The 20053-nt window shown below is 37.0% G+C and overlaps 5 protein-coding genes across 5 annotated transcripts; 3 read left to right on the forward strand and 2 right to left on the reverse strand.

Annotated features, from left to right (window-relative positions):
* Positions 1 to 619: 619 nt before the first annotated feature.
* Positions 620 to 10814, reverse strand: LOC136785497 (protein still life, isoform SIF type 1-like). The gene is made up of 12 exons (XM_066746546.1): positions 10770 to 10814; positions 5451 to 6299; positions 4803 to 4987; positions 4605 to 4723; positions 4205 to 4412; positions 3662 to 3891; positions 2722 to 3271; positions 2035 to 2394; positions 1625 to 1681; positions 1308 to 1479; positions 975 to 1202; positions 620 to 803 (listed from the first exon to the last, which is right to left on the reverse strand). Exons 2-12 carry the CDS (start codon positions 5588 to 5590, stop codon positions 620 to 622), a joined length of 2433 nt encoding a protein of 810 aa, XP_066602643.1. The 5' UTR covers positions 5591 to 6299; positions 10770 to 10814.
* Positions 10815 to 11453: 639 nt separating this feature from the next.
* On the forward strand, positions 11454 to 13754 carry LOC136785495 (reticulon-4-interacting protein 1, mitochondrial-like). The gene is made up of 7 exons (XM_066746544.1): positions 11454 to 11595; positions 11720 to 12029; positions 12089 to 12333; positions 12397 to 12606; positions 12673 to 12785; positions 13277 to 13544; positions 13618 to 13754. The coding sequence occupies exons 2-7, from the start codon at positions 11783 to 11785 to the stop codon at positions 13726 to 13728; spliced, it is 1194 nt and encodes a 397-aa protein (XP_066602641.1). The 5' UTR covers positions 11454 to 11595; positions 11720 to 11782; the 3' UTR covers positions 13729 to 13754.
* Positions 13755 to 13779: 25 nt separating this feature from the next.
* LOC136785496 (tryptophan--tRNA ligase, mitochondrial-like) lies at positions 13780 to 15452 on the reverse strand. The gene is made up of 6 exons (XM_066746545.1): positions 15236 to 15452; positions 14984 to 15151; positions 14641 to 14903; positions 14437 to 14558; positions 14086 to 14353; positions 13780 to 14011 (listed from the first exon to the last, which is right to left on the reverse strand). The coding sequence occupies exons 1-6, from the start codon at positions 15338 to 15340 to the stop codon at positions 13780 to 13782; spliced, it is 1158 nt and encodes a 385-aa protein (XP_066602642.1). The 5' UTR covers positions 15341 to 15452.
* A 358-nt stretch (positions 15453 to 15810) lies between these two features.
* LOC136785494 (uncharacterized) lies at positions 15811 to 17305 on the forward strand. Its single transcript, XM_066746543.1, has 2 exons — positions 15811 to 16373; positions 16619 to 17305. The coding sequence occupies exons 1-2, from the start codon at positions 15865 to 15867 to the stop codon at positions 17022 to 17024; spliced, it is 915 nt and encodes a 304-aa protein (XP_066602640.1). The 5' UTR covers positions 15811 to 15864; the 3' UTR covers positions 17025 to 17305.
* A 473-nt stretch (positions 17306 to 17778) lies between these two features.
* On the forward strand, positions 17779 to 19988 carry LOC136785499 (bifunctional 3'-phosphoadenosine 5'-phosphosulfate synthase-like; the record flags this gene model as incomplete). Its single annotated transcript, XM_066746547.1, has 4 exons — positions 17779 to 18246; positions 18383 to 19186; positions 19278 to 19712; positions 19779 to 19988. Coding segments are annotated over exons 1-4 (1470 nt in total), but the record flags the coding sequence as incomplete, so codon positions are not given.
* Between the last annotated feature and the right edge of the window lie 65 nt (positions 19989 to 20053).

The following is a 20053-nucleotide window of genomic DNA, read 5'->3' on the forward strand; positions in this document are numbered from 1 at the left end:
GAATCGAAAGGGGTTGGAAGGGAGTTGCAGGGGGATGAAAAGTGGAACGCAGAAGAAAACTGCGTTTGCGCATGCACCTGTTGGAAATTTCATCCCCCGCCCTATCAGCAACGGCCCATCCGTGTGACGTTGCAACTGTATATAAAACAGCGGATGATGGAGAACAACAAAAATAAAGCCTACCAGCCTCCTGCCTCACCAATCCACCGGATTCTACTTCGATTGATTGAAATGAATCGCGAGCAGGGCCACTCCGAGATATTCCCATTTGTCAATCCCCCTATAATATCTCGTATCCAACGAGATATATCTCAGGATACACGCAATCACACGCGAACCTACAAAATCAATCTTTATTTTTCTTGAAAAAAATTATATATATATATTTCTCTACTTTCCCATTTAATATTCAGTTTAAACTATATTACACAGTAAATTTTCTCAGGGCTTGGATCACTTTTTTTATCTACACGATAATGAACGTCCTATTGATTATCTTTTATACAGATAGAGTGTAGGAAAAATTACAAATATTGCGCAGCAATTTCAATCGTTTCGCGAATTATTGGAATTTAAAAAAAGGAGAGAAAAACTGCAAAGTTCGTACGACTCAAACTTTTTATCTTGTTGGAGGAGAAAGTGGTGGAGGATAATAGATACTTTGTAGACTCACCTCTGAAGAAGTCAAGTAGCAAAGTCTGGAGTCTGTGCTCTCCAAAGAAGCTTGTTGGACAATTCCGTATCTGCCATCTCTGTCCGACATGTAATCCGATCTAACGCTGTCTTGTCGATCGAAAGTACCCCTGAAAAATGGAACATTAAAATTGACAAATGATCTTTACAAATCGGTACATGGGGAAATCAATTTTATATTTAAAAGATTATCCTCAACTATTATATGAAACAATAGTGTTCCTAATTATGATAAATTGTTGTTCTTAACATTATATTTAAGATCTGGACCGATTCATCACCTTTGCTCGAAGGAATCGGTCCTGTTTGACTTATATCCACTGTCGTTAAGACTGTTCTCGTGCCTGAGGGATGGCAGGGAGTCCCAGGGTGATTCCCTCTTATGACCAGAGTACGTTGGGTTTATCGAACTCGAAGCTCCCGATCCAAAAGTTGAACTTCCTGACTGCCAGCCATCGGAATGTCGAAACCATTGGGCACGAGCTGACTCACCGATGCAACTGGCACACCTTGAAAAATGAACAAATGAAATTTATGATTTCAGGTTATACAAATAAATAATAAAGATCAAATACTTAACAAAATAAATAAATTATTATTCGACGATACGTTACCTCGAATTATAATCACTCAAATATCCACGCTCACGCTCAGCCTCCCTCTCTAATTTCTCACGAATAATTTCATTTCTGTCGCTGTAGTACCCATCCCTATCCTTGCTGTTTTGCCTCTCGTTACAGTAACGATAAGAAAGTGGCAAAGTGGACGATTTGTTGGAGCTCGATCCTGAAAAAATATTCGAATTGTTAAGAAAAATGTTTGGACGTTCTGAATCTTAATCTTTATACGTTTCTTTTCATCCCCCTCCCTTTTAATCCACTTTTTACAAGAAACGAGCATCCCGGAATGATACATGACATGATGCACTTACGTCTACGTGAAACATGAGGTGTACGTTGCACGTTTAATGGTATGTTATCAGCAAATTCTGAAAATCATATAAAATATACATATATCCATGAATACATGAGTGAGTGAAAATTAAGTATGATGGTCCATCGAGAAGAAGGAAAACCGAGTGAAAAGCAAAGAAGCTTGGCTGGTTGATAATAATGGGACGTGATATGGAATTGATAAAAACTCAACAGGATGATAATGGTGTTTGATGAAAATTTATGGAAAGAGGATAGAAGAAGGAGAGAGTATGCATATGTGTTAATAAAAATTGAATATAAAGACATTTTTTGTATGCTTCGGATTGGTTATTACAAGGTTGATAAGAGATTCAACGGGGAATATAGCAGAGAAAGGGAAAATGTGTTAAAGACTAGGCATGAATACCGAGGTTTTCCATGCTTTGTGTGAGGAGAGCCTCGAATGTTCTGAGACTGTAACTTTCGGCGTCCATGCCTTTGGCGAGGGTGTTCCTCAGGTGCATCTCGTATTCGAGGAGTAGCCGACTGCTGGGGCTACCAGGTGTTGAAACGGATTGCATATTCTGTTGCTGCTGCTGATATGCTTGGCCCCCGTTGCACCTGCGAGAATTGCAGTGGTTCGGTTGCTCCATGTCGGAATTTCCATTGGAAGAACTCGGGGTGGTTGCGTAACACTGGTTGTCGAAGATCACGTTGTCGGATGGTGGGGACATATCACCTGTACACCGATTACGTTCCAAATCTAAGTACGTCCTCCCTCTTCCACCTGAGAAACAGAGCGACAGCCTCGTGCAGATGATTGCCAAGTCCCCTGTGATGTCACCCCTCTCAACCCCCAAAAAGCGCATGAATCGAAAAGACCAAGCAAAAAAGCTTCGCGCATCTACTCTATACTGATGAAGCGTACAAAAACTCTCGCTGAGATTACTACCTTGGTAAAATTAAATTTTCAAAACTATAATATCCAACAATGAAATATTTCACCGGATGAAATTATTTGGAGAACCGAGTATAACGTGAGATAATAATTTTCGAACATATTGAAATTTTTAGAGAGACGATATGGTTTTCACGATGTGATATGGTTTCTCACCAGAGTATTGCCTTCCTCCAATATCGTGAACGCTTCTGGATCCTTGGAATTTGTTGTTATAAGGGGTACGATATGGATGAGCATAGTTCTCATTTTCGGTGTCAGGAATGACGTATTTTTGGTTGTTATTGCTTGGGTGATAATGATAACTGTGGTGTCCATGCCTCTTTCTCGTCATTTCCGGTGACGTTACTGGACTATCAATGCTCGACATTGGCTTCAACATCCTCTTCAGGGTATTTGAGTCCAGATTGATTCCACCATTCTGTGCATTCTCGATCCTCATATCATCGGTGCTCTTGCTCTTTGATTTTCTACTGTGATTGTTGTTAACTATATTGAATATATTGCCATTTTGCATCTCCAACTCTGTATAGTCTGCTGATCTCGTATGATGCAGCTGTTCCTTTCTCAAAATTTTGTTCTGCAAGGTCCCTCCAGCCTGGGTACCCTCCGATTTTAACAACTCGGTACCGTTTTGTTGGCAAGAATCACCCTTGAGTAATTTTTTCGGTGAAATTCCTGAATTTTTCTCCTCTGGACTGTCCATCTAGAAATTTTTAATAGATTTGTAAACGTTTCTTTCGTGAGAGGCTTTTAAGAAAACGAAGACATTAAGTAAAGGAAAAATAAAATTGTAATTAGTATATTTAGGGTAGTCTAATGAAAAGCTAATTACTAAGTAACTTTCAGGAATAATATTTAAAGAATTTTTAAAATTAATCTTTCCCTTACACTATTTGTATACTTAGTGCAGCTGACAATATTAAAAAAAATCCCCTCAAAGTAAAAATTGAAGTATATGAGCATTTTTTAAAATATTTATTTCTTAAAATAACTTTCTCACTATTTTTGTTTCACCACCCTGTATATAATTAAAGTAGCCTGTCGTATCTAAAAGATAAACTGAATTAATTAAAAGTGCATTTATTAATCTCACATTGGCAGTTCCAATTCCGATATTAGCAGTTTTCGGTCCAGTCTGGCAAGTCTCGTTTTGCTTGTCTTTCTGCTTGCCAGCTTCTCCGGGTTTCATAGTTTTTCCTTGCGCAGCATTTGCGTTATTAACGTTGTCGTATAGAGATGCGCTGGAAGTGGCCGTTGTTATCTTGTCACGGCCTGGTTCCATTTCGGTCGAACGTGCCATCGTTCTTGGCAAAGTCGACGGACCTAAAAAAAATTGCATTAATTGACGATTCTTAATCAATATATTAATCGAATAATGTCTAATTCATAAAGCAATTAACCAACGGTGAGGGCCGATATAATTTTGTAGAATTATTTAGTAAAAATTTAATTAAACATTACAACTGAAATACTTCTATGCAAATCAGTTAAGAAATAAATTATGATTATTGATTAAATTTATTGGGGTAATAAATTGATATTTAGTTTTCATTTAAAAATCTTTCTATAGTTTACATAAGAGTATTAGGAGGAGTTAAAAGAGAGGGAATGTATATATATATACATGTATCCTCACCACAAGATGCTCTGTATCTTGGATCCTGGCTGCGAAGTCTCGCAAATTGTTCCGGGGTCATGCAGGTGCACTGTGGCTCTCTGGATCTACTTGGCGATGCAGGAGTGGAAACTGGCTTCCGGCGTGTCTTAATTTTCTGCTTGTTGGGCGGCTCCAATCTCAACGAGTACGAAGATGACGGTTTTCTCGACATCTTAAATGACGGTGACTGCGTGAATAATCATCAATCAATTCAGTTAATTCGCCCAACACTCAAAAAATCCTCTCTCCATCATAGAAAATACATTAAGTATAAATAACATTGTTCAATGAAAAATTTTATTTCATTGGAAATAATTTAAACGATAAAAGAGGATTCGTGGCTGTCGATCGTGTTCTTCCAAACGCTTTAAAAACTTACGCAGCATTCCTTGAACTGTTTGGCATCGATAGGGGAGGTAAAATTGAGTCCCCAGGTATCATTAGTTACCGTGTCCTTCCAGTAAACGAAGCATTCCGATGCTTGACCAATTCTCGTTCCTAAAAATAATTTTAAGAATGTATTAAAACAATGTTGAAGTACAAAAGGGATGAACTTTTGAGGACAACTGAGTTTAACCTGGTTGCACCAATCGAACGTCAAGGATCTTATCGACTTGGCTGTTGTACGCAGTGATATGGAAGACGCACTCGGGTGAATCCTGCACGCAGGTTATGTTTACTGGAACCAGATCCTCCGATACCTGCTGCCACTTCACCGTCCCGGCACCGCTGGCGCTCACGTGGAATACCTCAGCCCATAGCCTAAACATTCTCCTCATTATTTTGTCCCATTTAAATAATCCACACAACGAATCGCACAGAAAAATTTTCTATAGTTTTGCGATATAAACACTGAGAAAGTAGTCTAGAAAGCGAAGAAGAAAATAAGCGGATATAAGAAAGTGACGGAGAGCGAACGTTATCATATACGAATAAGAGAATTAAGACGGCTGAAAAAGGGGAGAATAGTGCTGAATAGAAGTAGAAGCTTTGGATTTGACAGAGTTTGGCTCAAAATGTGATTAAATTACGCAGAGATCGATGCATGAGAGTGGGGGTGGGAAATAAAAAATAATAAGGGTGAAAGAAGAGAGAGAGAGAGAGAGAGAGAGAAAGTAGAATTGAAATTTGATAAATAGGTATAGAGATAGCGATAAGAATGGATGGTTGAATGGTTGAATGATAATGGTATGCGCACCTCTTCCTCTCTCTTAAGCTTCCGCACCTGAGCAAGTGGCCAGTGTCACCTCTGCGCCCTCCACTTCCTCCCATTCCACCCCTGGCCCCCGCCTGCCATGGCGAATCCTCGTAACGATACGCCTTTCTTATCAAGGGTGCACAGCTGCAAGACAGCTTGTTGCCCATTCTACCGAGCCTTATCACCCCCCTTTTGCCCTATTAAATTCCTTATCCTCCACAGCGATCTCCAAATGCTGTATAATCGTCTCTTTCGCCTCGTCTGACTATTATCCTTCCTTTCTACTGGCCCCAGTCACGTCCCAACGTTTTCACTGTCTTGACTACCAATAATAATATTCGACAGTTTCTCTGCGATAGGTAATACCTAGTGATACTCAAGGACGTTCTACAAAGTTCAACAATGTCGAATGATAATGATGTTTTCAATTATCCCCAAAAACTTCTGGCTTCGACCAGCCAAAATCTTCTCACTTCAATATTCTCCCAAGGTGTTTCGTTTGGATTTCTTTCTCGTCCTCCTTGATTTTCCCGGCGTTTCCTTTCTGGGAATTTTCTTTCTTTTTTTTTTTTGTTTGACTTTATTCTTGATGATTGAGTTTTCTTTGCTTTTCTTCTCGCCAGTCTTTACTTCTTTACACTGTGCAGCTTTAAGTTGGCTTGTCAGTTGACCTTTGGCACCGTTTCCTGAACACCGAGAATACAAATCTCGGTGTTCGGTTCTGTCTTATGCTCTCCTTTCCTTCGATTCTCAGTATGGGAAGCACTGTATACCAGGGGATGAAACTCCCCAAGATATCAGATAGTAGAAGAAGCTTTTTTTATTGTCACATTATTGTGGCCGTGCAAGGTTATCAGCTTCTCCCTGGCATGATCGCTGCAACAAAAATTAAATCTGTTCGTTTAAAAATTCTCTTTGATAGAAGGATAAGTAGTTTAGGTCAATAATTCGTCGTACTCTATCAAGAATACAACGTATTACGTTGCAGAATATCTAAGGTTAATTGGAACTAATATCTATCGATGCCCCGAATACGAGAAATTAAGCCAAGTAGTACGAGTAAATATAATAGTAAACCCGGCGATACACGATATATAAAGTAAAGGATAAAATTTTCTAAATTTCTACTCAATGTTTACAATTCAGTCGAGAAAGGAGAATCTATAGCGAAACGAATAAATATGCGAGTGTTGTTCTTGCAGTGTTTTCGTGTCTGGCCAAGAAAGGTCATGACTACTGGGTGAGAGTGACGTTCGTGAACCTTCGCGAGTCGATCGCGATAAGCGGTTGCGCAAGGAAATGTTCACCCCGCTGATTGTGCATCGATAAGGTAACAATATCGGTCATGCAGAAGTGCAGTGGATAATTATAGTGCCGGCACGCTCGGGGTTACTGAACCAACAAAGCTCGCACTTCCCCAGGCCACGCACGCCTTTAAATCTAAATCAATCCAGTCCTACCTCCTTTCCGCACCTTCAAATTAATTTCTCATTTTCAGTCTAAAAATATTACTTCGATCAACACCTCCCTCCATACTCCGAACCCCCGATCCTCATCATAGAGATTGGACGGAATTTCTCAAACTAAATAGAAATTTTCCGCTGCACACGAAAATTGATGAAATTTCAGCATTTCTACTTCCGATTGGATTAGATAATTCGACAATTGGCAGGGGTTGCATTGATCTTGGATAAGAATCGTTGGGCCACGGATTGTCCGTGGGTGAATTCAGGGATTAATGGATTCTGGGCGGATAGGGATGGGGAGGGAGGGGGGGAGGGTATTGAATGGAGTACAGGTAGAGGAGAAGCCTCGAACGGCTCAGGGCTCTGATTAGTCGCTCTCCGTCGGACGAGGGGGCAAAGTAGGCGCCCAGGTAGCGTATCAGGCGTGGGCGAAAAGACCTTCTTCAAACTCCATATCGATTTTGGTAGTGCCCCCTACCTATAAATGAATGACACCCTACGATCGTCGCTTTCTAAAAATTCCAGCAAACCTAAACACCACTACGCGTCTCCTAAATTGATTGCATTTAAATGAAAAACACCTGGATTCGATCAATTCTTGCGGAATCCTGTGTGTGTATATATATATATATATATATATATATATATATATATATATAACGTACGAGCCAAAACGGAGAGTCGAGTTTTATCTTACACTCGCTGCTTGTCCGAATCGATGAATTTCTCGTGTTTTTTGGAGGAGGGGATGAGGGGTTTTCCGAGGTAGCACGCCCAATGTGTGAATGAGGGACTGGAAGGTTCAGGGAATTGGGCGTTTATCGGCGGAATTCACGACGCAGCACGACATATCAGAGAGAGAGAGAGAGAGAGAGAGAGAAAGAAAGGGTGAGAGCAAGGGAGTGCACCGGAAACGAGCAAAGTGCACGAGTACCAAATTCACGACGCAACAAAAACTTTAAACTAACACTAACACCAAACTAACACTTTCTCGAAATAAATGTCTTCGAGTAACGCATTTTCCGAATTATCGATAGAATTCACCAATTTACTGATGGACGAGAAAAACGAACCGGAGGAAAGGGATTGGCTGGAGAAAAATTGTATCGAATCGTATTGCAGGAGATTCGGAGATTTGTAGTAATTTTCGTGGTTTATTCGGCTAGGAGAGAAAGACAGGGATAATCAGACGACACGGAGAAGAATGCGGTGTTGGTAAAGACGGTGATAAAAGGGGGCTGGAATGTTGTTTGGCGTTTCAATGGCAAAAAGGGTTAAAAAGGGTGGAACGAGAGAGTATAGACGGCACCGCCTATCCGCAAGCACCTCGCCCTAGCGCTCTGGTAAACACTGCGCCAGGCAGGATGCACCACCCGCTTTCCCGATGCACGATGAAACGCCTCGCGCCACCCACCGTCCGAATCAAGAAAGAATTCCTTATTTCTTTCCATTTACCAGTCTCGCTCGTCGAATCTCTCACTTTCCTTTTATACAGCCGCCTGTTTATGCTTGTCTGATTTATCCTATCTCTTTTCACTAGCTTCTCCACACATATATCAGCCCCTTTATCTCTTCTTACCCCAGCCGTTCCTTCATAGGATTTCTCGTCTCACGTCTGTTCGCATCTGTCCATTTCCACTGCACTTTTGTCCCTCTTTACGTCTCTCTCTCTCTCTCACTCTCTCTCTCTCTCCCCTTACGTCTTCTTCCTCCTCCTCACTCTCTTTTTTTTTTCTACAACGTTTCTTCCTCTCTCCAGGGATCCTCCCTTTCCGAGTTTTCGATCCAACCTCCCAAGGGTGACTCACACCATCCTCGGGAAGGTTGTCCTGGAGGCTAATCAGCGAGTTGGAAAAATGGTTGAAGCGAGATGGAGTAGTAGAGTAAAAAGAGAAAGAAAGATGGGAGGGGTGTACAGGAGAACGAGAGAGAGAAAGAGAGAGAGAGAGAGAGGGAATAGCGAGGGTGTGGAGGCTTCAAGTATGGCGGACTGGGATGGTTGTGGCTTCCACGAGGGACGACAGCGACGAAGGTGATCCTGGAGCAGCTGGAGATGAACCTCCGGCTCTCCAGAATTTGCACTTGCGCTAATAATTCGTCCTTAGCCACGAAATCCTCACGGACGACGTAGCCATGGATACTGCAGGATCGGCCGAGGAGCCACTAACAACTCATCCCCACCGACCCTTCTACCTCCCACGCCATTTTACACTTACTATTCTCACATATCCGTGTGTCTCCGCTTCTCTCACACCATCATCCCTTTTAGATATCAACCTATTCACGTCTAATCCAATATATACATTATACATATGTTTATATCGTTCTCGTGCACACTTTTAAACTCAAAATTTTGCACACAATCTTTAGATTCCCTGAAATTCGCTGAGATAACCACAACGATTCACCGGTACGGCAATTTTTATCTCACTATTACAAAGGTAGTGTAAAAATTTTCTTTAATTCTCAATAATTGTTTCATTTTGAGAATTTAGCGAGAACTTGAAGAATATTTAATATTGTGTCGTGCTTATATGCGTTTTAATTGTTTTTATAAGTAAGGCAGAAAAATAAATGTTTTCACGAGAAACTTTTGCCTTTACGATTGTTCTTTAAAATTGCAATAAAATTGACTAAGTTCCAGTGATACCTGCTACACAATACAACTATGAAAACTTTTTAGGAAAGCTCGAAGGCGATCGTTGCATTTATTCACTTACGCGGGACCTGTATCAACGTGATATTTCCATAATACGTGAAGCATCCATGATATGGACACTGACACGAATACGGAGCCGAGACTACCGAGTATTTGCAAACACACCCATAACATAAACAAAGCTTTTAAAATGCCAGAGAGAAATTAGTACAAGATTGGTCTAAAAAGACGAATATGAGTGTTTGCCAATTGAATGCTGCACGAGTAAGATCATACTATGATGGTATAACAATCTCACTAGTTGTGTGTACAAACAGTGTAGTTATACAGTAGTGGGAGTATCTCACTAATACAATGAAAGTGAGTATAATAGTGTAGGAGCGTCATTCTATCATTATATTCAAAACGAACCTCACCAACGTGGTAGAGAGACGTCATAAGCAGGTGCAAAAACACCATAATATTGTAGGCAAAAATGCCATCAATACAAATAAATATTTTCCCTTTCCTGCACGAGCTCATTCGGCTTGGTGTACGAGGAGAAATGTGTATGGATATGGTTATGATGGTATTATTGTTGAAAGGGAATCTCACTGATGCAGAGAGCATGAGAGAAACAGAGAGGGATAAAAGGGGAGAGGGGTGGGGGAAGCTGTAGTTTTTCCAACCCCGCTGGCACTTTCCCACACAGAGAGAAGAGTGCGCGAGCGCAAATGCGCTCCCCTCTGGACGAAAATGTCAATATCCTCTCTGGCTGTGCTCGCTGTGCTCACGATGCACTCTCTCCATCTCTCTTTCCTTTCTACCTAACCTCAACAACCTCCGGATGGCAACGCCATCTCGGTCCACATATCCATCCTCACTCACACTCGTACCCGCTATTCGCTCCCGAAAAGCACCTACACACCTTTCGCAACGTCCCACCACCAATCTCACGCCCATCCAAACTCAATCTCTACCCTGATTTATCCTCTTCTTGCTTTTCTTTTTATTTAAGAATTTCTAATGCTTTTGAACACACGATCTTAACCGATTTCACACTTCGGAGGTTTCCGTTGTACCTCGGTAACGCTCGCGGCTTCCTCGACCAATAGAAACCTGCTCAGAGTTCGAATTTCGATCGTTAACCGTTCTTGAATCGGTTCTGGCTCGTCCTCGCGATGTAAGCGATAGTTACTTCCCTTCTCGTTTTCCTATTGTTTTATTTTTAAACAAACTTACCGTCGCGTCAGCCTCGCACGAGATGAGCGACTTCGTCGTCATCAAGTCGCCGTCCTCGCGAAACCCGATGGTCTCCTATATCAAGGCGTAACTATAGCGATCCTGAGATCAATAACAGGCATGCGCAAACCCTGCTCTCCAGCAGCTATCCCCAAGAGAAACCGTCGGACACCCCCCAATCCAACTACCCTACCCGAAAAAGAATTAATAAACAATCGTCACTCCATTTTTCATTCTAGCTTCCATCGCTGAAACAATACTCCTTTATCAATATTGTATTTTTATTAATCTTGCTGGGCTCATATTTGTGTGTGAATTATAGTTGCTTTCTTATATTCGTAAATCTTAAAATATTATTTATATTGTAAGCATTTTATAATTAATTGTAATTGTTTGTTGAGCAATAACGTTTCATATGGTAAAATCAAACAAGTGTCCTTATACTCATTGACTCTTACTACTGCAGTTTCATACGGATAAACTCTATTTAAAATTTATAGTCATTAACATTCAATCTTTATTAGGATCAAATATTTTAATAAAGTATCTTAAATTTTATGTTTTCAATTTACTTTTTTATCATTTTAAAGTAATAAATATGTCTAGAACATATAAGTAATATCTACTGCAGCTACATTAATGTTATATCTTTTCTGCACAGTGCACAGGGCGCACTGGTGCACAGTAACTTCATTCAGTATAACCATGTTGACTGTTGAGTGCTTACACAAGTATTGGTATTTACTTGGTAGCTTATCCGGTCCGGTACGGCATACAGGAAACAGTAAAGTAACCGGTACGACTGTACGACTGATAATGAAGCGCGGTAAGAAAAATTATCGAAAATTAAATCATTATAAAATATAAAATTATATAAATATAAATATGTTTCAATGTGAGTTCAATGATTTAGTTATATTTAATTGTTATAAAATTATTATATTTTACAGGTTAACATAACCTAAGTAGCGTGTAATTTTTGTTAACAAGAATAGAACAGTTTTAATTTAAAGATGATAAGAACGATTTTGTCCAAACTGAGGGTAAAAAATCGCTGTATATTAAGGCGAGCATTCTCAAAAGCGTCAGTAGAAAATAAGGAAAATGAGGAAAAAATGCCAGCCTGGCAGATACACAGTTATGATGGTTTAAAAGGATTAGCTTTGTCAAATGCTAGAATACCTATCATTTCAAGGCCAACAGAAGTTCTGATTAAAGTGGAAGCATCCAGTGTCAATCCAATAGATGTGTTAATGACAGGTAAATCATGACTTATTAATTATTTTTAATCAATATTAATAATTTATTATTAATTTTAGAGGGTTATGGAGCAACAACGTTGAATCTTATGCGCAGAACCAGATCTATAGTTAACGAATTAAGATGTAATTACAATGAAAATGTGGAATTTCCTCTTACTCTAGGTAGAGATTTCTCTGGAAAAATCGTATTGAAGGGACATGCAGTCAGAAGTAATTTGAACTTGGGTGATGATGTATGGGGAGTTGTACCTATTAATCAACAAGGTTGCCATGCTAAATACATTGCTATAGATGATTCATTGGTAAGGTTTAAATTTATATTTATTAATGATCAAATCATAAAGATAATTGAATATTTTTTTCAGATTAATTCAAAACCAACGAATTTATTGCATATTGAAGCAGCCAGTATTCCATATGCGGGTCTTACTGCATATTCTGCACTGTGGATAACTGGAGGCCTCCTTTGTGGAACAAGAAAGGAAAGTGAAAAGAAAAAAAAGATTCTTATATTGGGAGGCTCTGGTGGAGTAGGAACAATGGCTATCCAGCTTTTAAAATCTCAAGATATCAATGTAAATAAACTCAATTTTTCTTCACACATAAAATAATGCAATCAAATACTTCTACTAATTGTGTAGGTCGTGACGACATGCAATGAAGATGCAGTAGAAATGCTCCAAAGATTAGGGGCTGATAAAGTTATTAATTACAAAGATGAAAAGGTTGATATAAATGTAAAGTGTGAGGGGCCGTAAGTTAATATGTTATTATACAGGGGGCTTAATGAAATTCCTCATACTGACATTACAGAGCAAAAATCGAAAGCATGTGTTAACGATGAAGTGTAATTTGACGACGAATTTCAAACTTATTGTAGAATTATAAGGACTCCACGAGCTACTCTTTCCAATAAAATGGTCGGATTTTCAAAAAAAGGGATAAAAATTGTTTAACCCTTATCGGGTGCTAACTTCATAAATGTGATTGCTGCTGTCACATGAAAGTTGACTTACAAAAACAAGGGTTAACTAGTTGCTTTTGTAACATGCAATCTTTTATACATTTTTTCAAATATCTTACTATTTTTCAAGAAAAGAAACTTTCTCAACGTCACACTCAAATACTACATTAATTTATTATCAATTTTCAAATAAGGCTGTATCGTTGACACGCGTTTCACTCTTTAATGTCGGTATGAGAGACCCTGTCAAATCAATTTGTAACGACAATAATATCTTGTAGCTACGATATAATTTTGGATTGCTGCAAACAAGGAGTAGATGATGTGAAAAGAAGAGGCTATGAACATAATATTTTTATAACATTAAATTCGCCATTATTAAAAAATGTCGACGAACATGGTTTGTTTGGCGGTTCGCTTCAAAACATTAATAGCATAGTTAGACAAAACTTGCCACATGTATCTAATCAAGGCTCGGTGAGATGGGCATTTTTTGCGCCATCAAAAAGAGGAATGGCATTAATTCAAGATCTTGTCTTAAATAAAAAGGTACAGCTTTTTTCTCACGATTCTCTCTCTCTCTAATCAATAAAAAGACCAAGTCTAACAGTATTGTTTTTAGCTAACACCTGTTATACAAGAAGTTTATCCTTTTAAAAATTTACCTGAAGCTTACAAGAGGGTATCACAAGGACACTTACGTGGTAAATTAGTTATTGATATGAGTGAATAGACTTTTGAATTTATAAAATAAAATATTTATGCTTTAATTATATACAATAAATTATAGTATTTTTCTAAGTTTTGATGTATCTCTTTTATTGCATAAGTTTTCAATATTAAATCCTATTTTTTTCTGAACATCTAACCAACAATTTGTTGCTATTTCTGTGGCTTTTCTGTTACCATCTTCTAAAACTTGTTGCAAATAGTGTGGCTCTTCCAATAATTTTGATATTTCTTCCTGTATTGGTGCTAACTTGGAAACTATTACATCTCCTAATAACAATTTATACCTGCATCAAAATTTGTTTAATTAGAGTTACTGTACCTATTGATCTTTTTCAGTTGCAACTAATTTAGATCTTACTGTGCTGTTTCCAATCCCTCTGCCTCTTTACAAATTTCCTCAGGTGTTTTATCAACTAGTAAAGAATGTATAGTTACTAAATTTGATACACCTGGACGATTTTCTGGTTCATAAGTCACAGCAGAATTAAAATCTGTGACTGCTTTTTTTATTTTACTCCTTAAAACATGAGGCTCATCCAGTAGATCTAGTCTACCTTTTGGATTTTCTTCAGATTTTGACATTTTTTTATTGGGATCACGCAAAGACTTTATTCTATTGGATTTCTCTAGGAGGAATCACATATATTAATACTGAGAAGTTATATTTTTTCAAATAATATAGATTTATGTGAACATGATATATATATACCACTAAGCATTGAATGGGGTATTGGAAATAAATTTCCAAATTTCTTATTGAAACTTTCTGCTAGATCCTGAGCTAACTGAATATGCTGAACTTGATCTTGCCCGATTGGTACATGAGTGGCTCTACAATATCAATACTAATGGATTAATTTTTTTACTACAAAAATAAAACACTAATTACAAGAATCACTGAAAACATTTATACCGGTACAGTAATATATCAGCAGCTTGTAAGACTGGATATATATAAAGGCCAAGTGGAATATCTTTAATGCTTTGACTTTTTTCTTTAAACTGTGGTAAATGCCCAAGCCTTGGCATAGTTGAAATACAACCAAGTACCCATGATAGCTGTGTATGCATAGGTACAGAAGACTGCTGAAATAATATACTTTTCTGAGGACTTATGCCACAAGCCAATAAAGTTGCTGTCATCTTTAAGATATCTTCTGATAATTTTTTAGGATCCTGAATTTTAAATTATAATTGCATAAGGAAAACTGAATTCTAAACTAGCAAATTAATTATAAATTTAAGTAACAATTCACTTGGGATAATGTGATAGAATGTAAATCAACTATGCTCCAAATCACATCCTCTTTGGACTCTTGCAGCTCTACCCATTTTTTAATGACACCCAAATAGTTCCCTATATGCATGCTACCCGTTGGTTGTATCCCAGAGAATATCCTCCTAGGATAAATTTTTTGTATTGTCTAAAAAACAATATTATAATTAAAATTAATTTAATTAAAGAATAAAGTTTATTTACTATTAGCAGATATTAAGAAAGATTTTACCTTTTGACTAAAACTGACATTTTGTGATTTTGCAAAATATGATCTACAAACTTTTAACAAAAATTCGCTCCGTCTATAGAAGGAGATTTTATTTCTCTTCAACATTTTCTAATTTCTATGGGAGTTTACAAAATAAATCATATATGATAAACTCTACAGTCTTACGCTCACGACGCTCACCGCTCACGACGATGCGAATTGCGATACATAGGTCTGTTCTTTTTTTCTACACTATCGAACTGGTGCAATTAGTTGAAATAAGATACAAACATATGTTTTCTCACTTTAACTCATTGTATGGGTGGACTAGTGTAGCAATCAGCGAAGAAAAACAGACCACATATTACACACGAGGATTGCCGACTATTACCGAGGATAACATACTATACATTATATACAGTATTTGCTGTATTTGATACTAGCGCTGTGTTTAGGAAAGCAACTAAACTTTAAATTTTGGCGGTTTTATAGATAATATTCCATAAACAATTTTTTTTGTTATGAGTTTAAAAAGTCATTGACACTAAATATAAACCAATCGACTGTTTCAGGTTTAGTACGGTTTGAAAGTTCGAAACGATAACAACGTTCGAAGGTTCGAAGATTTGGAATCCACGTTTATTAGCAACATGGAACCAACAAGCTCGTCCAGTTCAAGTGAAAATTCATATTCGAATCATGATCAAAATCGAGATCCAAATGAAAGAGTACCTAGTCCATTTGATTCCTGGAATTCAAGTGCATCTTTAAGTTCGTGTCAACCGAGCAGCTCATGTCAATCAACAAGTAATTCTCATCAACCGTCAAGTTCGTGCGAAGCTTCAAGTTCATGTGAATCGTATGAGCCTTCGAGCACAAGCCAGCCTTCATGTTCCAGAAGCAGAAGATCTAGAAGTTCGCATCGAATAAATCAACCAACTAGCTCGAATCAGTCATCATCCGACTCAAATGAACCAAACAATAATAATGAAAATCGACTGGCAATGGCAACAAATTCACGTGAACTAGCCCTTTTAACTCAATCCACCAGTTCACGTCGTGTTTCAATTTCCAACGAGCCAGAAGCCAATCAAATCACGATTTCGATTACCACGGATCTGGACAGACCCCTCATATCCACAGTAGCAGCGTTAGAAGCGTAGGTTTAAATTTATATTTTATTATTTCTATTTATATCTTAATATATATTCGCCTAGATACAATATATTTTATATTATTCATTTATTATATTTCGAAATACATATTTTAATTACGATACGTTTCTTTTCTTATGCCTTTTATATGGACATATTTAAATGTGACTAATTCATTATAACAGTTAAAATTATTGTTAAATTCACAATTAAAAATTGAACGTTGATGTTTATAAATATTGATTTTTAGGACCGTTAATAATTTACCGGTGTATAATCCTGCAGAACACCAGCATATACGAACAGTTGGAAATATATTGTTTCCTGCTGGTCTGATAAAAACACATTTAAGGAAACTTGGAAAATTAGTGATACAGCCGCTGAGTGCAACGCATCTTTTACATATTGGAACACCGCTATTCATTCCTTCTCCAATAGTAAAAAGAAATTTGTATCTTGGCGATGTAGATGATATTTTTGGTCCACTTACCGAGCCTCTGTATATGACATCCTTTACTATGGAATATTTCATTCAGCATTTCAATTTTCCCTTAATCGGTAAAGAAGCCTATTTTCATCCACATCATCCCAAAACCGGATTTTTTCGTACCGAAAGGCTACCGAATGGCACCATTAATTTAACCAGATTCAAATAAATTAATTCTTTTAAATTTAATACAAATTTCGACATAAGTCTATTCTCTAAATATAGACTGTACATACTTACTGTACATTAGAATTTGTTCAACAATTGTCGAACTTACGACGAGCTCTATTAGTAATATTACAAGTTTTTTAGCTGCCAATTAATAATATTAATAAATCATATTATTATTTTGACGAAACAGAACTCTCACAATTCGTTCTGCGAAAAAATTGTTAATAATGACATATTAAATATATAAAAAATTAATTCGATATTTAGTAAAAGAATAAATCTTAATTTTATCAAAGAAGTGATTTTTCAATAATATTAAAAAATGTTTTTTAATATTTATAATCAAGTATGAAAATGGCCTGTATATTAATAGTTAATTTATACATTATTGTAGCATTATTAGTAATATTTACTTTTATAAAATTTTATAAAATAAATAGGTATAATGTATAACAATAATGATGATGTGCTAATCTATATTCCCAATGTCACAGAGTAGTAAATATATAATCGCATAAGGACGCATATAGGAAATTGATTATACTATTAGAGAGATGAGAGAAATAAATAAATTTAAAAAATTAATTTATCACAAAGTTTTACACATTGAAATTATATATAATGATAACTCTATACAATTTATCTTTTATAACTTTTATAATTTGTAGAAGGATGTTGATATGAAGGAAAATCAGGGGCCAGGAGTAGTACTGGAAATATAGAATGAAGTAGGAGAGGGAAATAGTTGCGCCGGAATGGATTGTAATAGATAAAATTCCAAGGTTTGACTGGGTTTGTTTGACGTGTCAGTCAGTATACTCTTACTCAATAATCAGTATACTGTCAGAGCATCAGCGTCAGTGTCATCCGGAAAACGAAAGAACTCAGGCTTTAGAGCCGTCACTATAGACTTAATTCGACTAAAATTTTCACGCGCTAACCCCAACCCCAATCAACAAAAGAACGAATGAACTTTGCAAGTTTTGCAATTTGATTCTAATGCTGATAATTGCTGATAGAACCAATGCATATAATTAAACTATTCGCACAAGTACTCACTATTGAAAACAGAAATGAAACTCGATCGTTATAGTTATTATAAGAGCCTGAATTAAAATTTCGGAGCTCTGCCCAACAAAAGTTCCACTCGATAAAAACTTGTTTGCATATTCATATTTTTACCTTAATATACTATAAATATGTCAAATAAAAGAATTTCTGTAAGTATACCAAGTTATAGTATTCTTTTTTAACAATATTACATGAATATTTTGTTTCTTGCAATTATTTAAATACTAATAATAAATTTTATTTTTCATATGATTTTTACAATGAATAATTTATACAAATTTTTAGGCTAGTACAAATGTATCGGAACAGGCCCATCAAGTGTCTAGAGCAAAAAGAGGCCAGGCTGTTGGAAGTGTGCGAGGATTTAGAGGTTGTACTGTTTGGTTAACTGGTTTATCTGGAGCAGGAAAAACATCTATTGCCTTCCAAGTAGAGGCTATTTTAGTAGACCATGGAATAGCTGCTTATGGCCTTGATGGAGATAATGTGAGGAGTGGTTTAAATTATAATTTAGGATTTAGCAAAGAAGATAGGAAGGAAAATATACGTAGAGTAGCTGAAGTAGCCAAGCTTTTTGCGGATAGTGGTCAAATCTGTTTATGTAGTTTTGTCTCTCCTTTTGAAGAAGACAGACAAATGGCTAGACAGATTCATCAAGTTTCTGATTTGCCATTCTTTGAAGTTTTTGTTGATACTCCTCTCAATGTTTGCGAAGCCAGAGATACGAAAGGGTTGTACAAAAAAGCTAGGGAAGGTGCAATAAAAGGCTTCACAGGAATTGATCAAATGTATGAAAGGCCACTGAATCCTGATTTAATTGTAACTACAGAAAATTGCACTTTGGAAGAGTCAGCCTCGCATGTAATTAACCTTCTGGAAAAACAGTGTATTATACCAGCCCTTCCTAAACCTGTTGAGCTAATCAGGGAATTATTTGTACCAGAGTCAAGAATAGTTTCTACTAAAGAGGAGGCTGAATCTCTTGAAAAATTAGAAATATTTTTTATAGATTTGCAATGGTTACAAGTTTTATCCGAAGGTTGGGCAGCCCCTCTTACAGGTTTTATGAGGGAAGACCAATATCTACAGGTATAATTAAACAATTTCCAGAAAGGAGCATTACATATTTTATATTTTTGCGTCAATTAAAGATTAGTCAACATTTACTTTGATTTTGTAGACTCAACATTTAAAGTGCCTCTTAGATAATGGTAAAGAAATAAATCAGTCCATTCCAATAGTGTTACCATTAACTACAGCAGACAAAAATCGATTAGAGGGCCTATCAGCTGTAACATTAAAGTACAAAAACAAAGCAGTAGCTATAGTAAGAAAACCAGAGTTCTACTTTCATAGAAAGGAAGAAAGATGTGGCTGGCAGTTTGGAACTCACAATTTAGATCATCCTTATGTAAAAATAATTTACGAATCAGGAGATTGGCTTATGGGAGGTGATGTAGAAGTTTTAGAAAGAATTAAATGGTATGACGGTTTAGATAACTACAGGTTAACGCCAAATGAGATTAGGTCGAGATGTAAGCGGATGAAGGCTGATGCCGTTTATGCATTTCAATTAAGAAATCCGATACATAATGGTCATGCATTATTAATGCAGGTAAACTTTATTAATCTGTATTTCATATTTGGAATAAAAATTCATTTTTTTCTCGCTTCATTATAGGATACTAGAAGACGTTTACTGGAAGAACGAGGCTTCAAAAATCCAGTTTTATTACTACATCCTTTGGGTGGTTGGACAAAAGACGATGATGTACCGCTACAAACAAGAATACTTCAACACAAAGCCATTCTAGACGAGGGTATTTTAAATCCTGATGATACAATCCTTGCTATTTTTCCTAGTCCAATGATGTATGCAGGCCCAATAGAGGTATTTCATATATGCATACATTTATTAAACAAAAAATACTATTAAGCAACTACTGCAATTACACA

This window comes from Prorops nasuta, unplaced genomic scaffold, assembly GCF_024137725.1.
Source record: "Prorops nasuta isolate Cenicafe-Biocafe unplaced genomic scaffold, Cenicafe_Pnas_1.2 PNAS00422, whole genome shotgun sequence".
Lineage (NCBI taxonomy): Eukaryota > Metazoa > Arthropoda > Insecta > Hymenoptera > Bethylidae > Prorops > Prorops nasuta.